Below are 18,382 nucleotides of genomic sequence, written 5' to 3'. Positions count from 1 at the left end.
CCACCACACTGTTCTCTGCAGCCCTTGTAGCATTTCGTTTCCACCAGCAGCGCATGAGGGCTCTCACCTCACATCCTCACAGTACTTGTTTTTGTTTTTCTGTTTTCTTCTTAATAGTCGTCCTAGTGGCTGTGAAGTAGTACCTGAGTGTGGTTTTGATTTGCATTCCCCAAAGACTCGAGTATCTTTTCTTCAGCTTATTGGCCATTCCGTACCTTCTTTAGAGAAATGTCTGCTCAAGGCCTCTGCCCATTTTTGAATTTGTGGTTTGTCTTTCTGTGGATGGGTGGGAGCTCCTGTCGTGTTCTGAATAGGCTCTTGTGAGAGATGTGATTGCAGAGGTCTTCTCTTGTTCTACAGGTTGTCATTTACGTTCCTCATAATGCATTTTTTCTGCTTGCTTTTTTTGTTTTTTGATTCATAGTCTTGCCCTGTCGCCCAGGTTGGAATGCAGTGGTACGATCTCAGCTCACTGCAAGCGATTATGGTGCCTCAGTCTCCCGAGTAGCTGGGACTACAGGCACTTGCCACCATGCCCAGCTAATGTTTGTATTTTTAGTAGAGGCAGGGTTTCGCCATGTTGGCCAGGCTGGTCTCGAATTCCTGGCCTCAAACGATCCACCCACCTTGGCTTCCTGAAGTGCTGGGATTACAGTCGTGAGCCACCGCCCCAGCCTGGAACAGCCATCTTAGCAATATACTTACTCCATGAACATGGGATATTTTTTTTTTTTCAGCCATGTTTTATAATTTATAGTGTACAAATTTTTCACTCCTCTGGTTAAACTATTCCTATTATTTTGGATGCTATTGTAAATTGAATTTTTTTTCAGTTTCCCTTTCAATGTGCTCATTTCTGGTGTATAGAAATACAACTGACGTGTGTGTTGATCTTGTGCCCTGTAACTTGCTGAATTTGCTGGTTTTTTTTTTTTTGGATTCTTTTCTTTAGGATTTTCTATGTGTAGAATCACATCGTCTGCAAACAGAGATGGTTTTACTTTCTTTCTAACCTGGAATCCTTTTTCTTTCTTTCTCTTCCCTGGTTGCTCTGGCTACACCTAGTGCCATGTGGAGTGGTGGTGGTGAAAACAGGCATCCTTGTCTCGTTGCTGATCTTGGGGGAAGTTTTGTCTCTCACTACTGAGTATCGTTAGTGTTTCATCATTTGAGGGAGTTCCCTTCTATTCCTAGTGCTTCATGTTGGTGAATGTGGACTACTTGGTTACAGGTGTGCACCACTGCGCCCGGCTAATTTTTGTATTTTTAGTAGAGATGGAGTTTCACCGCGTTGGCCAGGCTGGTCCCTAACTCCTGACCTCGAGTGCCACCCACCCACCTTTGCCTCCCAAAGTGCTGGGGTTACAGGTGGGAGCCACTGCGCCCCGCCTCATCTGGTTTCTTCGCTACAGAGTTACTGTCTTTTGTAATAATTCCTGTATTATTTTTGAGTGGGGTGAGACATCAATTTGTGACTCTCACCAGCAAGCTGAAGGCCCCCAGGAATCACTGGTGTAGAAGCTTGTGTGTTCTAATGACACGAAAGGGGAAGAGCAGTTGCCACAGCTGTCCCTGGGCAGATATTTGCGTCCAGTTGGGCGCTGCCTCCCAGGGTAGGACAGCAGGTGCTCACCTGCCCTCTTCCTGTTCACAGCCGGATTCGGACTCCACCAAACACTCAACTCCATCGAACAGCTCCAACCCCAGCGGTCCACCGAGCCCTAACTCCCCCCACAGGAGCCAGCTCCCCCTGGAAGGCCTGGAGCAGCCAGCCTGTGACGCCTGAAGCCGCCAGCACGCCAGAGGGCCCAGGGAGCTGGGGATGGCCTCCAGCGTCAGTGCCAAGACTGAGTGGGCCCGCCAGTGTTGTCCAAGGAAATGTAGAATCACTTTGTAGATACGGAGATGAAGACAAATCTTTATTATAATATTGATCAGTTTTATGCCGCATTGTTCGTGGCAGTAGACCAGATCCGTTCGTCTGCACAGCTGTGAGGCAACATGTCCCGTCTGCACATGAAGGACCCCACACACCCCTCTCCCACCCCTGACAGCCCGAGAAGGCGTGTGGGGCCCTGCTAATGCCACTTCCTCAGCAGAAACCCGTCATAATACGGCTGCCTCGGAAGCAGACAGCTGGGGACACAGCCTCAGTACCCAGTCTTTCCCTAGTTCCTGAAACCCTAGGACCTTAGGAGAATAGTAAGAGGTCGTCTAGCATCCCAGTGTCACTAGAATTTGGCAGACAGAGGAGAGTGGAGGCTAGTTTGTGGCCTTTTTATTCATGTAGTCATTGCACAGTCAGCCGCAGAAGTGTCATGGACAGAGGCCTGGGACCCTGACACCCTGTGTGCGTCCAGTTCATTCTGGGTCACAGCCATGAAGTGTCACCAGTATCTACTACTGTGAAGTCAGCTATGCTCTCTGCTTTCCACTCGCTTCCAAGCCTTCTGCCTCCTGTCATAAAACCAGCAAGTGTCGTGGTGCAGGCAGGCCCTGCGGCCTGCTGGGCTGAGAGGGGGCCAGAGCCCCAGGGAGCCACGCTGCAGCCACTGGGACACCCCACCTGCCCCCCCCATCCCCACCCCTGCCTGCATGGAGCCCTGGTGATTAGTAGCCCTTATGATCACGTAGACCCACCCAACACACTCCTGCACACTGGCCCTGGCCCACTGCGCGGCGATGCCCTTCGCGTGTATTTCACCTCACCCTTCCTTGTGTCAGATGTTGAGTGACCAGCTCTGTGGCCCTGTGTCATCAGAGGCTTGTGGTTAACTGTTGCGGCAGACACAGCTTCTCCGCAGCTTGGGCCGGGCCTCCGCTGTCCTCCCACCGGTCGGCTGCTTGGCAAGCCTGTTCAGGATGTGCTCTTCCCCAAGTTGGCACTGACTGGCCCAGCTCCACCAGCCCTGCCCACCCCACAGCCCTCCTGGGCCTTCTGCTGGACGGGCACCTGCAGGGGGGTTCTGGTTTTTACTTTTTTAATGTAAGTCTGAGTCTTTGTAATTATTGAATCGTGAGAACATTTTTGAACAATTTACCTGTCAATAAAGCAGAAGACGGCAGTTTTAAAGTTCCCAGCAGTCCGTCTGGATGTGATAACATGTCACCTGTGTGCGTCTGGGCCTCAGAAGTGCCTGAGCTCCAAAAGGCAGTGAAGGAGCGGCCTTGCCAGTGGAAGCTGTTCTCAGTAACTCGGAGGTCACGGAATCCTGCTACTGGAGTGTTGAACCTGAACAGGGCATCCTGGGACAGGACTGAAGGGTGAAAGGAGGGCAGTGTGCCTGTGAGCTCGAGCCAGGCAGCCCAGGGCCCCAGGAGGCTGTCCACAACCATACACGGTAACCCCGCAGCAGCCCCAAGGGACAGGATGGGGCAGGCCAGAGGCCCCTGGCAGAGGCAACAGCTCTCGGAGAGGCCTGGGCCAGGGTATTCCTGGTTGAGGTGAGGCTCGGGGTTACTTTCCCAAGTTGTTGTTATGTAAGGAGTTGCCTTCTATTTGCCACTGACCAGCACCCAGCAGGGGTGCACAAGATCCTGCAGCTCTGGGCCAGGCAACACCGCCTCGGCAGCTGCTGCAACAAGCAGCTCCCCTGGGAAGCCCAGAGCATCTCCTCACAGCCCACACCCGGGGCGGGTCCCACGGAGAATCTCCTCGCAGCCCACACCCGGGGCGGGTCCCACGGAGAATCTCCTCGCAGCCCACACCCGGGGCGGGTCCCACGGAGAATCTCCTCGCAGCCCACACCCGGGGCGGGTCCCACGGAGAATCTCCTCGCAGCCCACACCCGGGGCGGGTCCCACGGAGAATCTCCTCACAGCCCACACCCGGGGCGGGTCCCACGGAGAATCTCCTCGCAGCCCACACCCGGGGCGGGTCCCACGGAGAATCTCCTCGCAGCCCACACCCGGGGCGGGTCCCACGGAGAATCTCCTCGCAGCCCACACCCGGGGCGGGTCCCACGGAGAATCTCCTCCCACAGCCCACACCACGGGCGGGTACCCCAGAGCATCTCCCACAGCCCACACCATGGGCGGGTCCCCCAGAGCATCTCCTCCCACAGCCCACGCCAGGGACGGGTCCCCCAAAGCATCTCCTCCCACAGCCCACGCCCAGTGTGGGAGGGTCTCTGCTGGCACAGTCTCATCTATGAGTGAACTGAGCAGCGGGCAGCAGGTGGTGCCAGGTCAGCTCAGGTTTGCTCCCCAACTTGCACCTGACACTCAAAATGTGCCTTTGACGTGCTTGTGGGGGTATCAGCCACTTTTAAAACTCAAATGGTAGCCATTGGAGCCCAGGCGTCAACTGTGGCGGTCACTCGACATGACGGGGCACAGCACCAAGAGTGGCACGTTCCAACCACAACACAGACACACCCTGAAGCACAGTGCCCTGATCTGGGTTACAGGACATGTCCTGGTGTGGCGACTGAGCTGTGCCCCTCGGCAGAAGATTCTAAGTGGGGATCAGGCTATGACTGGTGGTGCTGGTGACATCTTCAGCCTAGATGCTGAAGTGCTGTCTGTGCCACAGTTTAGGTTGCACACACGGGGTCGGACGCTTGTCTGTGAGTGTAGGGGTGCACGTTTGCTTGTATGTGAGTGTAGGGGTGCACGCTTGCTTGTGAGTAGGGATGCATGCTTGCGAGTGCAGGGGTACACGCTTGTCTGAGTGCAGGGTCGCGCTTGTCTGAATGTAGGGTGCACGCTTGTCTCAGTGCAGGGGTGCACGCTTGTGAGTAGGGGTGCACGCTTGCTTGAGTGCAGGGGTTCACACTTGTCTGAGTGCAGGGGTGCACGCTTGTCTGAGTGCGGGGTGCACGCTTGCTTATGAGTGCAGGGGTACACGCGAGTGTAGGGGTGCACGCTTGCTTGAGTGCAGGGGTTCACGCTTGTCTGAGTCGGGTTCACGCTTGTGAGTGCAGGGTTGCACACTTGCTTGTCTGAGTGCAGGGTCGCGCTTGCTTGTCTGAATGTAGGGTGCACGCTTGTCTCAGTGCAGGGGTGCACGCTTGTGAGTAGCGGTGCACGCTTGAGTGCAGGGGTTCACGCTTGTCTGAGTGCAGGGGTGCACGCTTGTCTGAGTGCAGGGGTTCACGCTTGTGAGTGCAGGGGTGCATGCTTGCTTAGTGCAGGGGTACACGCGAGTGTAGGGGTGCACGCTTGAGTGCAGGGGTTCACGCTTGTCTGAGTGCAGGGGTGCATGCTTGTCTGAGGGATTCACGCTTGTGAGTGCAGGGTTGCACACTTGCTTGTCTGAGTGCAGGGGTGCACGCTTGCTTGTCTGAGTGCTTGCTTGTGAGTGCAGGGGTACACGCTTGCTTGTGAGTGCAGGGGTGCACGCTTGTGAGTGCAGGGGTGCACACTTGTCTGAGTGCAGGGGTGCACACTTGTCTGAGTGCAGGGGTACATGCTTGTGAGTGCAGGGGTGCACGCTTGCTTGTCAGTGCAGGGGTACACGCTTGAGTGCAGGGGTACACGCTTGCTTGTGAGTGCAGGGGTACACGCTTGCTTGTCTGAGTACAGCGGTACACGCTTGCTTGTGAGTGCAGGGGTGCACGCTTGCTTGTCTGAGTGCAGGGGTGCACGCTTGGTGTGATTGCAGGGGTGCATGCTTGAGTGCAGGGGTGCACGCTTGCTTGAGTGCAGGGGTGCACGCTTGGTGTGATTGCAGGGGTGCATGCTTGAGTGCAGGGGTGCATGCTTGCTTGTCTGAGTGCAGGGGTGCACGCTTGTGAGTGTAGGGGTGCACGCTTGGTGTGATTGCAGGGATGCATGCTTGAGTGCAGGGGTGCACACTTGTCTGCAGGGGTGCATGCTTGCTTGTCTGAGTGCAGGGATGCACACTTGTCTGTGAGTGCAGAGGTGCACGCTTGCCTGTGTGAGTGCAGGGGTGCACGCTTGGTGTGATTGCAGGGGTGCATGCTTGTCTGAGTGCAGGGGTGCACACTTGTCTGATCTGCCTTCGCCGCGTGACGCAGGGAAGAGCCAGCTGGGTCCTAACCCCTGCTGCTCAGTGCTGGCACCGACCCCACCATGTCAGAGCCACCCCGAAAGGGAGAGCATGGCCTTGCCTTGCAGGGACTGCCAAAGTCTGGCTGCGAGGTAGCTATGCAGCATAGCCCCAAGGCCATCTGTGTCCACCTGGGGACCAGGCCCCTCCCAGTCCCAGCAGGTTAATGCCAGGAGGGATGCTTTTCTGCCCCTTTTCTGCCCCCTCCAGGCACCGCCTTTGGCTCCCTCCACCCCTTGTCTCTCTCCCAACCCTCTGTCCTCAAGCTTTTCACCACCCACAACGGAAGCGGGGGGAAAGCCCCCCCCTTAGTTCTGGGTTCAACTTCACAGACCCCAGCCTCTGGCCGCCCCAGAAGGTACAGGAAACACCTTTATTATACAAGGGCTCCCTGTCCTTGGCCCCTGCGGGGGGCGGGGTAGGGGAGGTCTAGGGGCTGGACGAGGGGTAGCCCCCAGGTCGACCGGGATGGCGGAGGTTCTGGGGCCAAAGGGGGTGGGGAGCTCCCAGGTTGACGGTGACGCAGCAGCTCAGGCCTCAGCCTCAGCCCCGGCGAACAGAGGGTTGACAAAGTAACTGTGGCTGGTGCTGCCTGTGGCCGCCTTCGAAGCCCCGCTGAGCGGCCGCGGCCCCGGCTGCGGGGTGACAGGGTCAAGAAGGCGTCGGGCGCAGAGTCCCGGCCTGAGGAGGCCCTGGTCTCCCTTCCCACCCCCTCACCAACTCCTTGGAAGCCGCCACGTCGAACACTGGGTTGTGGAAGCCCAGGGGCGCCCCGGCCGAGACCTCCTCCTCGCGCCTCCTCCACCTGAGGGCGTATCGGGGACGCGGCGTGAGCCCCTCGGGGCAGCCCCCAGCCCCACCCCGACCCCGTCCTCGCCCCGCGTACCTGAGCCTCCCTGCCCGGCGCAGCAGCGGCAGCGCCACCAGCAGCACCAGCAGCGCCAGCAGCAGCGAGGCCGCCACGCCGCCCGCCAGTCCAGCCGCGGAGCCGACACCGACGTGCGCGCCCGACTCCCGCATGGTCACCGCCAGGACGCCGAGGGCCTCGCCTGCGATGGAGGGGTTGGCTCCGTCACCCCCGCGACGAAGGCGCGACGGGGAGCGGCGGGACGGGGTGGGCGCGGTTACCATGCTCGGCAACGTCAGCCAGGAGGGCCCGGGCCAGCCTCCCCGCGCTGCCCGTCTCGGGCCCCACTTCTGCCATCACCACCTGGATTTCCGTGTCGGCCTCGCGGAGCCGGGGCGAGCGTGGCACCTTGGACACGGCCACCTGCAGCCCCTGGTACTGAGGCTGGGGAGGGGGACGGGGTTGGCTTGACCCGGAGCCTTATGGGGACGCTGAGGGCAGAGGCGGATGGAGGGCAGGTGGGCGGCCGCAGGGGCCCCTGCAGAAGGGGAGTCCTGGAGGAAGCGGTAGGGCTGGGGACGCCCCTCAGCTGCCCGCGCGGCCCCATTACCAGGCCCAGGAAGGTGCCGAGTACCCGCGCCCGGTACCGCTCCAGGTCAAACGTGGGGCCGTGGGTCAGCAACACGACTGCTCCTGGGGCGGGGCGGGAGGGCAGGGGTCAGCGCTGTGGATCCGGACCCGGCAGGAAACTGGCAGGGGCCGAGCCTGGTCCTCTAAGCGGTCCCAGCAAGCAGGGCCCGGGCGGCACGCTCACCGCAGAGGTCGCAGCACTGGCCCTGGGGCCGGAGGGCGCCGTGGCAGTCGGCCTGGGGGCAGCGGCCGCCCAGCGGCTGGAGCAGAGCCGCGCAGATCCACGGCTGCGCCTGGGGCGAGGGGCGGTGGTTCAGCGCGGAGGGCCAGGGCGAGGCGTCCGAGAGGTGAGTGGGCCAGAGACCGCGGGGGTCCCGGGCACAGTCCCGACCCCCGCGCGGCCCCGAAACTCCACTGCGGCGGCGCTCACCTCCGCGTTGCCGCAGACGCAGCCCGACGGGTCGGCGCAGTCCTCGGGGCCCACGCTCAGCACGCCCGGCCCGTGGAAGCGCAGGCGGCCCGCGCGGGACGCCAGGAAAGCAGCCAGGTGCTCGTCGCTCGTGAACGTCTGCGGGAAGCCGGGTCCCCACCGGAGCCAGCCCGAGGAGGAGACATCACCGGAGAGCTCATTTCACCCACGTGTGCAGCCGGGGAGGGGCGGGACAGGGGACCCGAGCCTCCCTCCCCGCCGTACTCACCCGGCCCAGCGCCGAGATGCTGCGGACCCGCACGGGGCTAGCGCCAGGGCCGAGCCCCACGCGGAAGGAGGCACTGGGCGGAAAGACGACGTCGTCGTGGCGGCAGGGCACGCGCTCGGCGTCCACGGAGAAGAGGCCAGGTGCCTCGTCCCCGGAGCGCCACAGGTGCGGGTCATACCAGGAGAAGCGGTCAGGGTCGCGGAAGACCGCAGGGTCGCCTGAGCCCGGGCGCATCCCTGAGCTCCAGGGAGCCACGCCCCGCGCTACGCCACGCCCCTGAGCACGAGCTCCCAAGCTCCCCCTCGGGACACTCCCGCCCCTCCCCAAGCCCCGCCCCCGGACACGCCTTCTCTCCGCCCCCGACCCCGCCCCCTCCGGTCCCGCCCCCGCTCACCCCTCCCAGAGCCCCGCCATGGCCCTACTGCCTCACCGGCGCCACAGTCCCGGTGCGAGCCCGCGTCTGAGATGCCGAATCCGGCTCCCGAAGCCAGGACGAGTTCCCCATCCAGGGGCAGGAGCTGCAAGAGGCACGGGCTGAGGCGGCGCCACGCGGGAGACCCGGCCTGTTCCGGGCCCACCCCGCCCCCAATGCCCTGAGACGAGAAGCTAGACCTAGTCCGCGGAGGGGACCCGGGGGAGCTCAGGCCCGGGGTCCTCGGACTGGCTGAGGCTGGCAGAGGAGGAGAGGAGAATCTGGCCTGGGAAAGGTGGGGCCGTGTGTGCAAAGCCCCGAGCGGGCACGGCCCAGTGTCCTGTCCCTGAGCTGGAAGTCACCCAGGCCAGGGACAGAGCCCGAGCCTGGAATCTGGAGGGAGCCGTGGGGAGTCCGGCAGGGAGGACTCTTGCCAGGGCCTGTCCCCTCCCGCATCCCCTCTGAGAACGTGCACAAGCCAAGGGCTCCCGGGTTCCAGGAACTAGTTTCAAACGTTGTCCGGCCCCTGGGGAGCCTGAGGCCGAGCTCTGGGTGTGAGGGAGGAAGGGAGGGGCTGCAACCGGGGTGCAGGAGGAGTCGGGGGCTCGCGGGCGGTGGAGTTGCCCCTGCTGTTTCCTAGGCCTGGGCTCGGCATCAGCTCCCTCACCACATAAGTGAGGCCATAGCCCAGGCCTGGGGTGTCAGCAGAAATATGGGGGTCTGACCACCCGCCCCTCCACTCTTCCTCTCCTCCCAGCGCCAGGACTTCGGCCTCCTGCCTTCTTGCTTCAGGGGCTGAGGGTGAGCCCTGGGCCAGGGCAACCCTTGGTGCCGGGTTATGAGGGGCTCAGCACAGCAGGGCGTGCCCCCCCAACCTCACCCCCCACCCGGGCCAGGGCCCACTCTTCGGCTTTTCCAGGAGCCCTGCAGCTGATCAAGAGGGCAACACCCAAGCGGCGTTCCGGGCACTCCTGAGGGTGTGGCACGGCCAGCAAGCCAACTCCACCCATGGGTGCACAGGCGGAGCCCAGGGGGCAGAATGTGTCACAGTACGAAGCACCTCAGGAACAGGGAGGGGTTCCCAGGAGGAAGCATGGCCAAGAACACGTTTTTTTAAAGAAGGAAGGGAAAAATATAAACGTGAAAATCATAATTGAGCAGATGGGCACAGTAGGTTAAGTCAGGGGTTCGAGACCCGCCTGGTGAGGAATGTAGTGAGACTCCATCTCTAGAAAAAAATGTAAAAATAAAAAGAATATAATTTTTAAATATAGGGCACCGTTCATAATGGAAACCGAACTTAAGGCCGGGCTCACACCTGTAATCCCAGCACTTTGGGAGGCCAAGGCGGGCATATCACGAGCCCAGGAGTGGTGAGACCCCATCTCTACAAAAAATACAAAAATTAGCCGGGTGTGGTGGCGCAAGCCTGTAGTCCCAGCTACTCGGGAGGCTGAGGTGGGAGGATTGTTTGAGCCCAGGGAGGTCAAGGCTGCAGTGAGCCGTGCTGGTGCCTGGGCAACAGAGTGAGACCCTGTCTCAAAAAACCAAGCTTACAAAGTATTGAGGAATTAACCAATACAAGACCTCTACAGGGAACATGGTAAGACTCGAAAGAGAACAGAGACGATCTGAAAGGCTTGGCGAGGCCGTCCATGCTCTTGAGTGGATGGCTTGACAGCATGAAGCAGTTATATATTATTTCTCCCAGTCTAAATTCTATCATCCCAGCTACTCGGGAGGCTGAGGCAGGAGAATTGGTTGAACCCGGAAGGTGGAGGTTGCAGTGAGCCGAGATCATGACACTGCACTCCAGCCTGGGCGACAGAGCAAGACTGTGTCAAAAAAAAAAAAAAAAAAAAATTCCAGGGTTTCTGAGGTGGTGGTGGTGACAGTTGGTACCTGGCAAACCTATCCTACAATTTATCTCTGACAATCAGATGCACAAAGAACCTTGGAGCAGGAGTGAAGGGGGCAAGTGGCACCGATGGATGTGAAGCCATCCTGCGGAGCCACAGTGTGGACAGTGTAGGGTGGGCAGTGCGGCCTGTGGACTTGAAGACAGGGCTGAGACCCACAACACCCAGGCGCACGGAGGATTCCGGCAGTGCCGGGAGCCAGGCTCATTCTAAGGAGAGAGACAGAGCAGGCCCACTTGCTGGAGCACGTGCGGTTACACAGCAGATGACCCTCGTGACTGACGAGCAGAAAGGATTCTCACAGCAAACACCAAAAACACAGTTCTAAGGTGAGGGGGTTTGCATTAGGGCAATTACAGTGAGGGTTTCTGCGGGCACAGGACACTGCCAGCAGGTCCACGGTGAGCCCAGACTCGCAGAGCCTCCAGCCAAGGCTGGGGGATGGGGGGAAGACAGGAGACCCCCCAACAAGAAAGCAGACACAGGGGAGACATGGAAGGAGGGAGCAAGGAAAAGGAAAATTGCAGGGAGGGTCACTCCCAACCAGAAAATCACAAAGTGAAGCGCTGATGTGCGTGGACTTGGGCACCTCTAGGCAGAGGGACCATGCTGGGAGCCAGAGGTGTGGAAGGGAACCAAGCCGACCTGTGTAGGGGATGGGGGTGCTCTGGCAGCTCTGGGTGAATTTTGCCTCTGCAGGCTGGGACCCCTGCCCTTGGGCTGTTCCCACGGGGCAATGGATGATCAGTGGATGAGCGATTGAATGGATGAGCGAACAAATGGGAGTGTTGCCTCCTTTCAGAGCCCAAGCGCTTCCAAAGTAAGGAGGCCGGCAGGGGAGGGGAGTTGGGGGGAAATCCCGGCCCTGGAACCCCTACCCCAGCCTGACTCTTCTGCCTCTGGGTTCCCTCACTCCGGCTGCCTGGTTGCCAAGGTTATGCATGGGCTCTGGGGGCAGGGCCGCAAGGTACAGCTGCCTCCCTCTCCCTGCCCTCCTCCCTTTCCCTGGGCGGGAGCGTTGCCATCTTGCGGTGGGTGTGGGGGTGTCAGGGCCTCCACCCCTCGCACTGCCACGCCCACCCCCAACCCTGCCCAGCACCTAGTGGCTTTCAGGTTAAGGTGGCTTTGGAAAACCTGAAGGAATGACCCGAGTGGCCCTGGGGTGAAAATGGGGCCCAGGGTCCCTGACCCCGCATACCCCCACCTGCACACGCAGGGCAACCCCCCAGGCCTGGACCCCACATCCAGACCCAGCACCAGTGACCCTCACTCAGGAGTGACTGAGCTGGCAGATGTGCAGGTGACAGGCTGAGGTCGAAGCCCGGGAGTGGCTGGGAAGGTGCTGGGAGGAAGCTTTTGCTCAGGGGCTTGGCCTGTGGGCCCCAGGGTCACCCCGGAACCTGGTGCCTGCTGCTGCGACCGGACTTCAGCCACCAAGGACACTGGACCGAGAGGGTGGGCTGTGTGCCAGGGAAGCTGTATTTACTGTCTTTGGTGTGAATGTCATATACTTTTCAAGTGCCACAAAAGATTGTTCTTTTTTCTGAAACGGTTGCAAAGTGTAAAAACTGTTCCTTGCTCCAAGGTATGGGGGCTGCATCTGGCCTGTAGCTCCTGAAACCCACTTTAAACACGGAAATCCGCCTCTTCTTTTAGGGCCTCATCAGAGCGTTTAATAGGTGATGAAGCCCCAGGCGAGTGCGGCTGCGGCATTTCCCAAACTTACCTGCTGCTGGAACCTGCTTTCCTCGCAGTGCCCACCATTCTCTGGGAGGGTAGTGTGAAGCAGTTGGAGAAAAAGCTCCCCTAGGGCAGCAGTCCCCAACCTTTTTGGCACCCGGGGCCAGTTTTGTGAGAGACAGTTCTTCCAAGGACTGTCCTTTGGATTCTCATAAGGAGTGCACACCCACCCAGGTCCCTCGAAGGCGCAGTGACAATAGGGGACTCAAGGGGAATCTGATCTGATCTGAAGGGAGGCAGAGGCAGGCAGGACACCTCCTGCTGGGCGCCGCTTCCAAAGCAGCCAGGGACCCGGAGAGTGGGTAGGCAGACGTCGGGGACCCCTGCCCTAGTGTTCTAAAAGTAGAGCTTTAGGCACCAGGACATGGCAAGGCTTTCGGGGAAGGGCATGGAGCGGGCGATTCCCGCGAAGACCACCTATGGCTGGGCACCAGAAGGGCCCTGGGGACAGGGGCGCCTCCCACCCCTCCAAGAACACAGCCTGTCTGGGACCATGGGACCAAAGCTCCCCTAGGATCCCCCCCATCCCCCGCCTCCTAGAATATTCTCCAGAGGCCAAAGGCGGAGGCCAGGAGAGCCTCCATGCCGGTGGGGGCGGCCCTCGAGGCACAGAGCGGAGACTCGGCGGTTTAGAAGCCCCCGCCCAGTGGCCGCCACAGCCCCGCCTTACCAAGTCTGAGACGGCGTGACTTTCTCGCACCAGGACTGACAGCATCTGCAGGAAAAAGCTGCGTTCAGCCGAGCGGGGAGCGGCCCCACCCGGGCCGAGGGTCCAGGCCCGTCACCGACCCTGCCGGGGCTCCCAGGCACCTTGTCCGCTGGGAACTCGACGGCGCCGCCCTCGCACGGGGTCCGGTTCTGGCTCCAGTTGGCTGCGACCTCGAAGTCGGTGTTGGGGACCCAGAGTTTGGAGGCCGCCTGGGTCAGTGCTGGGGAGGAGGCGACTGAGTGCCCGCAGTTCTCGCCGGGACGCCCCCTCCTCAGGGAAAGCCACCCACCCAGAGAGGTGCGGGGGTCCACGCGGGTCACCCGGTCCGGACGCATAGGAGCTCCTTCCCCCGCGGTCCAGACCCAGGCCCTGGTCCCTCCCGGCGTCAGGCCAGACCGTGGGCGCCCCGCCAGGCACTCTCCGACGGACTTCTATTGTATCTGCAGAGCCCGCTCAGCCGTGCCCTACAGGACGCCTGCCTAGATCGCCTCCCCGCTCTGCCCCCCGTTTGCCTGGCGCTGGAGCAGAGGACAGGGTTGTCCAGGACAGTGACAACCGGGGCATGGAGGAGGATGGGGCAGCGCAGACCTCTTCCTCGGTCTTGGAATCAGGAAGGCTTCCTGGAGGAGTCCTACCTGGGCCGGGAAGAGCTGCGACAGAAAGCGCCTCCGGGCATGAGAAGTGAGAAGGGGCTGGGGGCGGCAGGACCAGGTGAGGCCCGCAGTGAACGGGGTGGGTGGGGCCGTCCTGAGGGAGCCCCGGGGGTCCAGGGAAGAGGGACAGGGAATGGACTGATTTTTTTCCAGCGTTGGAAGTGGGCGCCAGAGACAAGCGCCTGCCTGGTGTTAAGGGGGGGGGAGGGCTCAGTGCTCCCTCGGGGACCGGGAAACCGGCTGCCCAGCTCCGCAGACTCCGACAGGCACATTCGCTGCTCCCGGCAGGGTCTGGGGACCGCGCCCCTTTCGCAGACGGAAAAGCCGGGAGGGCAGGAGCCTCCGGAGGCCGAGGCTGGGGGAGACTCCCGGACCCCCTTCTCTCCTGGACCCCCTCCTCTCCCGGACCCCCTCCTCTCCCGACCCCCCTCCTCTCCCGGACCCCCTCCTCTCCCACACCCCCTCCTCTCCCACACCCCCTCCTCTCCCGAACCTCCTCCTCTCCCGGACCCCCTCCTCTCCCGGACCCCCTCCTCTCCCGGACCCCCTCCTCTCCCGGACCCCCTCCTCTCCCACACCCCCTCCTCTCCCGGACCCCCTCCTCTCCCGGACCCCCTTCTCTCCTGGACCCCCTCCTCTCCCGGACCCCCTCCTCTCCCGACCCCCCTCCTCTCCCGGACCCCCTCCTCTCCCACACCCCCTCCTCTCCCACACCCCCTCCTCTCCCGAACCTCCTCCTCTCCCGGACCCCCTCCTCTCCCACACCCCCTCCTCTCCCGGACCCCCTTCTCTCCTGGACCCCCTCCTCTCCCGGACCCCCTCCTCTCCCGACCCCCCTCCTCTCCCGGACCCCCTCCTCTCCCACACCCCCTCCTCTCCCACACCCCCTCCTCTCCCGAACCTCCTCCTCTCCCGGACCCCCTCCTCTCCCGGACCCCCTCCTCTCCCGGACCCCCTCCTCTCCCGGACCCCCTCCTCTCCCACACCCCCTCCTCTCCCGGACCCCCTCCTCTCCCGGACCCCCTCCTCTCCCACACCCCCTCCTCTCCCGGACCCCCTCCTCTCCCGGACCCCCTCCTCTCCCACACCCCCTCCTCTCCCACACCCCCTCCTCTCCCGGACCCCCTCCTCTCCCGGACCCCCTCCTCTCCCGGACCCCCTCCTCTCCCGGACCCCCTCCTCTCCCACACCCCCTCCTCTCCCGGACCCCCTCCTCTCCCGGACCCCCTCCTCTCCCACACCCCCTCCTCTCCCGGACCCCCTCCTCTCCCGGACCCCCTCCTCTCCCACACCCCCTCCTCTCCCACACCCCCTCCTCTCCCGGACCCCCTCCTCTCCCGGACCCCCTCCTCTCCCGGACCCCCTCCTCTCCCACACCCCCTCCTCTCCCGGACCCCCTCCTCTCCCGGACCCCCTCCTCTCCCACACCCCCTCCTCTCCCACACCCCCTCCTCTCCCGGACCCCCTCCTCTCCCACACCCCCTCCTCTCCCACACCCCCTCCTCTCCCACACCCCCTCCTCTCCCGGACCCCCTCCTCTCCCGGACCCCCTCCTCTCCCGGACCCCCTCCTCTCCCGGACCCCCTCCTCTCCCGGACCCCCTCCTCTCCCGGACCCCCTCCTCTCCCACACCCCCTCCTCTCCCACACCCCCTCCTCTCCCGGACCCCCTCCTCTCCCACACCCCCTCCTCTCCCACACCCCCTCCTCTCCCGGACCCCCTCCTCTCCCACACCCCCTCCTCTCCCGGACCCCCTCCTCTCCCACACCCCCTCCTCTCCCACACCCCCTCCTCTCCCGGACCCCCTCCTCTCCCGGACCCTCTCCTCTCCCACACCCCCTCCTCTCCCACACCCCCTCCTCTCCCGGACCCCCTCCTCTCCCACACCCCCTCCTCTCCCGGACCCCCTCCTCTCCCACACCCCCTCCTCTCCCACACCCCCTCCTCTCCCGGACCCCCTCCTCTCCCGGACCCCCTCCTCTCCCACACCCCCTCCTCTCCCGGACCCCCTCCTCTCCCACACCCCCTCCTCTCCCACACCCCCTCCTCTCCCGGACCCCCTCCTCTCCCGCACCCCCTCCTCTCCCGAACCCCCTCCTCTCCCGCACCGCCGGATGCACTCGCCGCGCTCTCCCGGACGGCGCCCGCGCCCGATGAGGGAAGCCAGGCCGAGTTTCACGCCCTCCACCCAAGCCCTCACTGCCCACCCCTCGGAAGATCTTTACCCTCCAGACCTAGAAGGACCTCGGCCCTTGGTCCTGACAGACCCGCTGCGGTCCTGGCCCCCACGGCGTGACCCCAACTCACCGCAGAGCTTCAGCCACAGCAGGACCCAGCCCAGGGCGCCCATCTCTTCCTCTGCTCCCTGCCCGACCAGGAGACTTTGCCCCACTGGGCCCGCGTGACCAGGCAGGTAGGGTGGGGGCACAGGGGTCCGTTACACATTTACCTCCAGACCCGCCCAGGGCCGACTCTTCAGGCGCCTTGGAGGCACCTTCTCGGCATCTCCTTACCTGCCCCTGCAGGGCCTGAACACCTTAGGTTCCCAGGAAGAAGAGCAAGGAAGAAGCGCTTGTGGGGACTGACCTACCCTGTAAAACGAGTGTCTTGATGGGAGCGGGACAACCTTTGAATTCACCCCTTTCTCTGTCCTGGGTGCTGCTGGGGCTGAGCCTAGTCTGCTCACCACTGGGATTGGACTCCCACTTCTCCACGCAGTGCCCGCCTCCCATGGATTGTGGGTGGTGGTTGGACCATACTGGACGGAACGTGCTGTGTGGATGGTACACGAGGGTGGACTGTGGATGCTGGTGAAGAATGATGGATGGTGAGTCAGGGACAGCTGATTGACAGTAGCATTGATGGTGAATGGATGGTGCACGGCATAGGCCATCTGGATGCCTGGCGGGTGAATGGTGAATGGTTGACGGTGTGGGTGGGGAGTGATGGAGGGTGGATGGGCGATGGATGGATGGATGAGGATGGTGAGTGAAAAATGAATGGATGATAATCAGGGAATGATGGATGGAGGATGACTGGTGCATAAATGGTAGATCATAAAGAGGGGGTGTTGGCCAGGCGCGGTGAGTCACACCTGTAATCCCAGCAGTTTGGGAAGCTGAGGCGGGCGGATCACCTGCGGTTGGGAGTTCAAGACCAGTCTGACCAACATGGAGAAACCCCGTCTCTACTAAAAATACAAGATTAGCCGGGCGTAGTGGCACATGCCTGTAATCCCAGCTACTCAGGAGGCTGAGGCAGGAGAATCAGTTGAATCTGGAAGGTGGAGAATGTGGTGAGCTGAGATCGTGCCATTGCACTTCAGCCTGGGCAACAAGAATGAAACTCTGTCTCTGAACAAAAAAAAAAGAGTGAGTGTTAAATGGTGGATGTTTGGTGAGTGATGAATGCTGAATGGATGGTGGATGGTGAATAGGTAGATGGTAGATGGTGGATGATGTTTGCATAAATGGTGAATTGTAGATGGATAAATGGTGGATAGTGGACAATGTGTGGCTGATGGATGGTGGATGGGGGATGGTATATTGATGGGTAATAGATGGTAAATAGATAAGTGATAAGTGGTGGATGATGGATAGTAGACAAGTGAACGATGATGAGTAGATGGTGAATATTGAATGGATAGTGGTAGACGGTAGACGGTGAATGGCAAGATGAATAGTGGTTGGTGCATGGTGGGTGGATGGAAGGATGGATGGTGAGTGGATGGTGGATGGTGAATAGGTGGATGGTAGATGGTGAGTGGTGGATGTGAATAGTGATGGATGGGTGGTGGATGGTGGATCGTGGATAAGTGGATGGTGGATGGTAGAGAGTGGATGAGGGATGATAGATGAATGGTGGATAGTGAATGAGTGGATGGCGAATGGGTGAATAAATGGACATATGGATGGATGAATAGATGGTGGATGGTGGATGAGCATATATTGGATGTTGGATGTGTGGATGGATGAATGGTGGATGATGGATGTCAGATTGTGGATAAGTGGATGGTGGATGGATGGATAGTGGTTGGTAGATAGTGGATGAGGGATGATAGATGAATGGTGGCTGGGGAATAAGTGGGTGGTGAACGGGTGAATGGACATATAGATGGGTGGATGAATGAATGGTGGATGGTGGTTAAGTGAATGATGGGTGGATGGAGGACGGTGGATGTGTGAATGGGTGGATGGATGAATGCATGGTGGATGAGTGAACTGTGGATGATGGATGAGTGGTTGGCGGGTGTGTGGATGGATAGATCAATGAATGATGGATAAATGGATGGATGGATAGATGGGTGGATGATGGGTAGATGGATGGATGGATAGATGGATGCTGGATGAATGGATGGTGGATGAGTGGCTAATGGATGGATAAGTGGGTAGATGGGTGGATAGATGGATGTTGGATGATGGATGGTAGACAGACGGAAGGTAATGGTGTATGGTAAATGGCGGATATGTGGGTGGTGCATTATGAATGGTGGATGATGGGTGGTGGATTGAGAGAGGATAGTATTTCGTAGAAGGCTGGTCTCTCCATCAATAGACAGATGATGGATGGTAGATGAAAGTTGATAGTAGACTGGGCACGGTGGCTCACACCTGTAATCCCAGCAATTTGGGAGGCCAAAGAGAGAGAATCACTTGAAGTTAGGAGTTCAAGACCAGCATGGGCAACATGGTGAAACTCTGTCTCTACTAAAAATACAAAAATTAGCAGGTGTGGTGGCACATGCCTGTAATCTCAACTACT

General features: G+C 60.6%; 2 protein-coding genes across 21 annotated transcripts in view; one reads left to right on the top strand and one right to left on the bottom strand.

Moving 5' to 3' along the window:
• Positions 1–3,076, top strand: part of CDC42BPB (CDC42 binding protein kinase beta) — a 116,273-nt gene extending 113,197 nt beyond the window's left edge. For all 19 annotated transcript variants that reach the window (XR_013521612.1, XR_013521608.1, XR_013521610.1 and 16 more), the window contains one exon: positions 1,655–3,076. Coding sequence is in view for 12 of the 19 variants with exons in the window: in XM_054240386.2 (XP_054096361.1) it covers positions 1,655–1,786 (132 nt within the window). In the remaining 7 variants the exon portion in view is untranslated. The remainder of the gene's footprint in view (positions 1–1,654) is intronic.
• AMN (amnion associated transmembrane protein) lies at positions 3,042–16,014 on the bottom strand. 2 transcript variants are annotated; one of them, XM_078335807.1, is made up of 12 exons: positions 15,929–16,014; positions 13,070–13,188; positions 12,930–12,974; positions 8,619–8,706; positions 8,189–8,406; positions 7,921–8,058; positions 7,675–7,783; positions 7,471–7,553; positions 7,142–7,304; positions 6,900–7,062; positions 6,731–6,818; positions 6,368–6,648 (listed from the first exon to the last, which is right to left on the bottom strand). In XM_078335807.1, exons 1-12 carry the CDS (start codon positions 15,969–15,971, stop codon positions 6,544–6,546), a joined length of 1,362 nt encoding a protein of 453 aa, XP_078191933.1. In that variant the 5' UTR covers positions 15,972–16,014; the 3' UTR covers positions 6,368–6,543. The 2 variants fall into 2 exon arrangements, with proteins under 2 accessions (XP_078191932.1, XP_078191933.1); XM_078335806.1 differs by lacking the exons at positions 6,368–6,648; positions 15,929–16,014 and adding an exon at positions 3,042–3,257 and having other exon boundaries at positions 13,070–13,155.
• Between the last annotated feature and the right edge of the window lie 2,368 nt (positions 16,015–18,382).

This window comes from Callithrix jacchus, chromosome 8 (assembly GCF_049354715.1).
Source record: "Callithrix jacchus isolate 240 chromosome 8, calJac240_pri, whole genome shotgun sequence".
In the NCBI taxonomy this organism is placed as follows: domain Eukaryota; kingdom Metazoa; phylum Chordata; class Mammalia; order Primates; family Cebidae; genus Callithrix; species Callithrix jacchus.
This window is presented reverse-complemented; position numbering and strand designations above follow the sequence as displayed.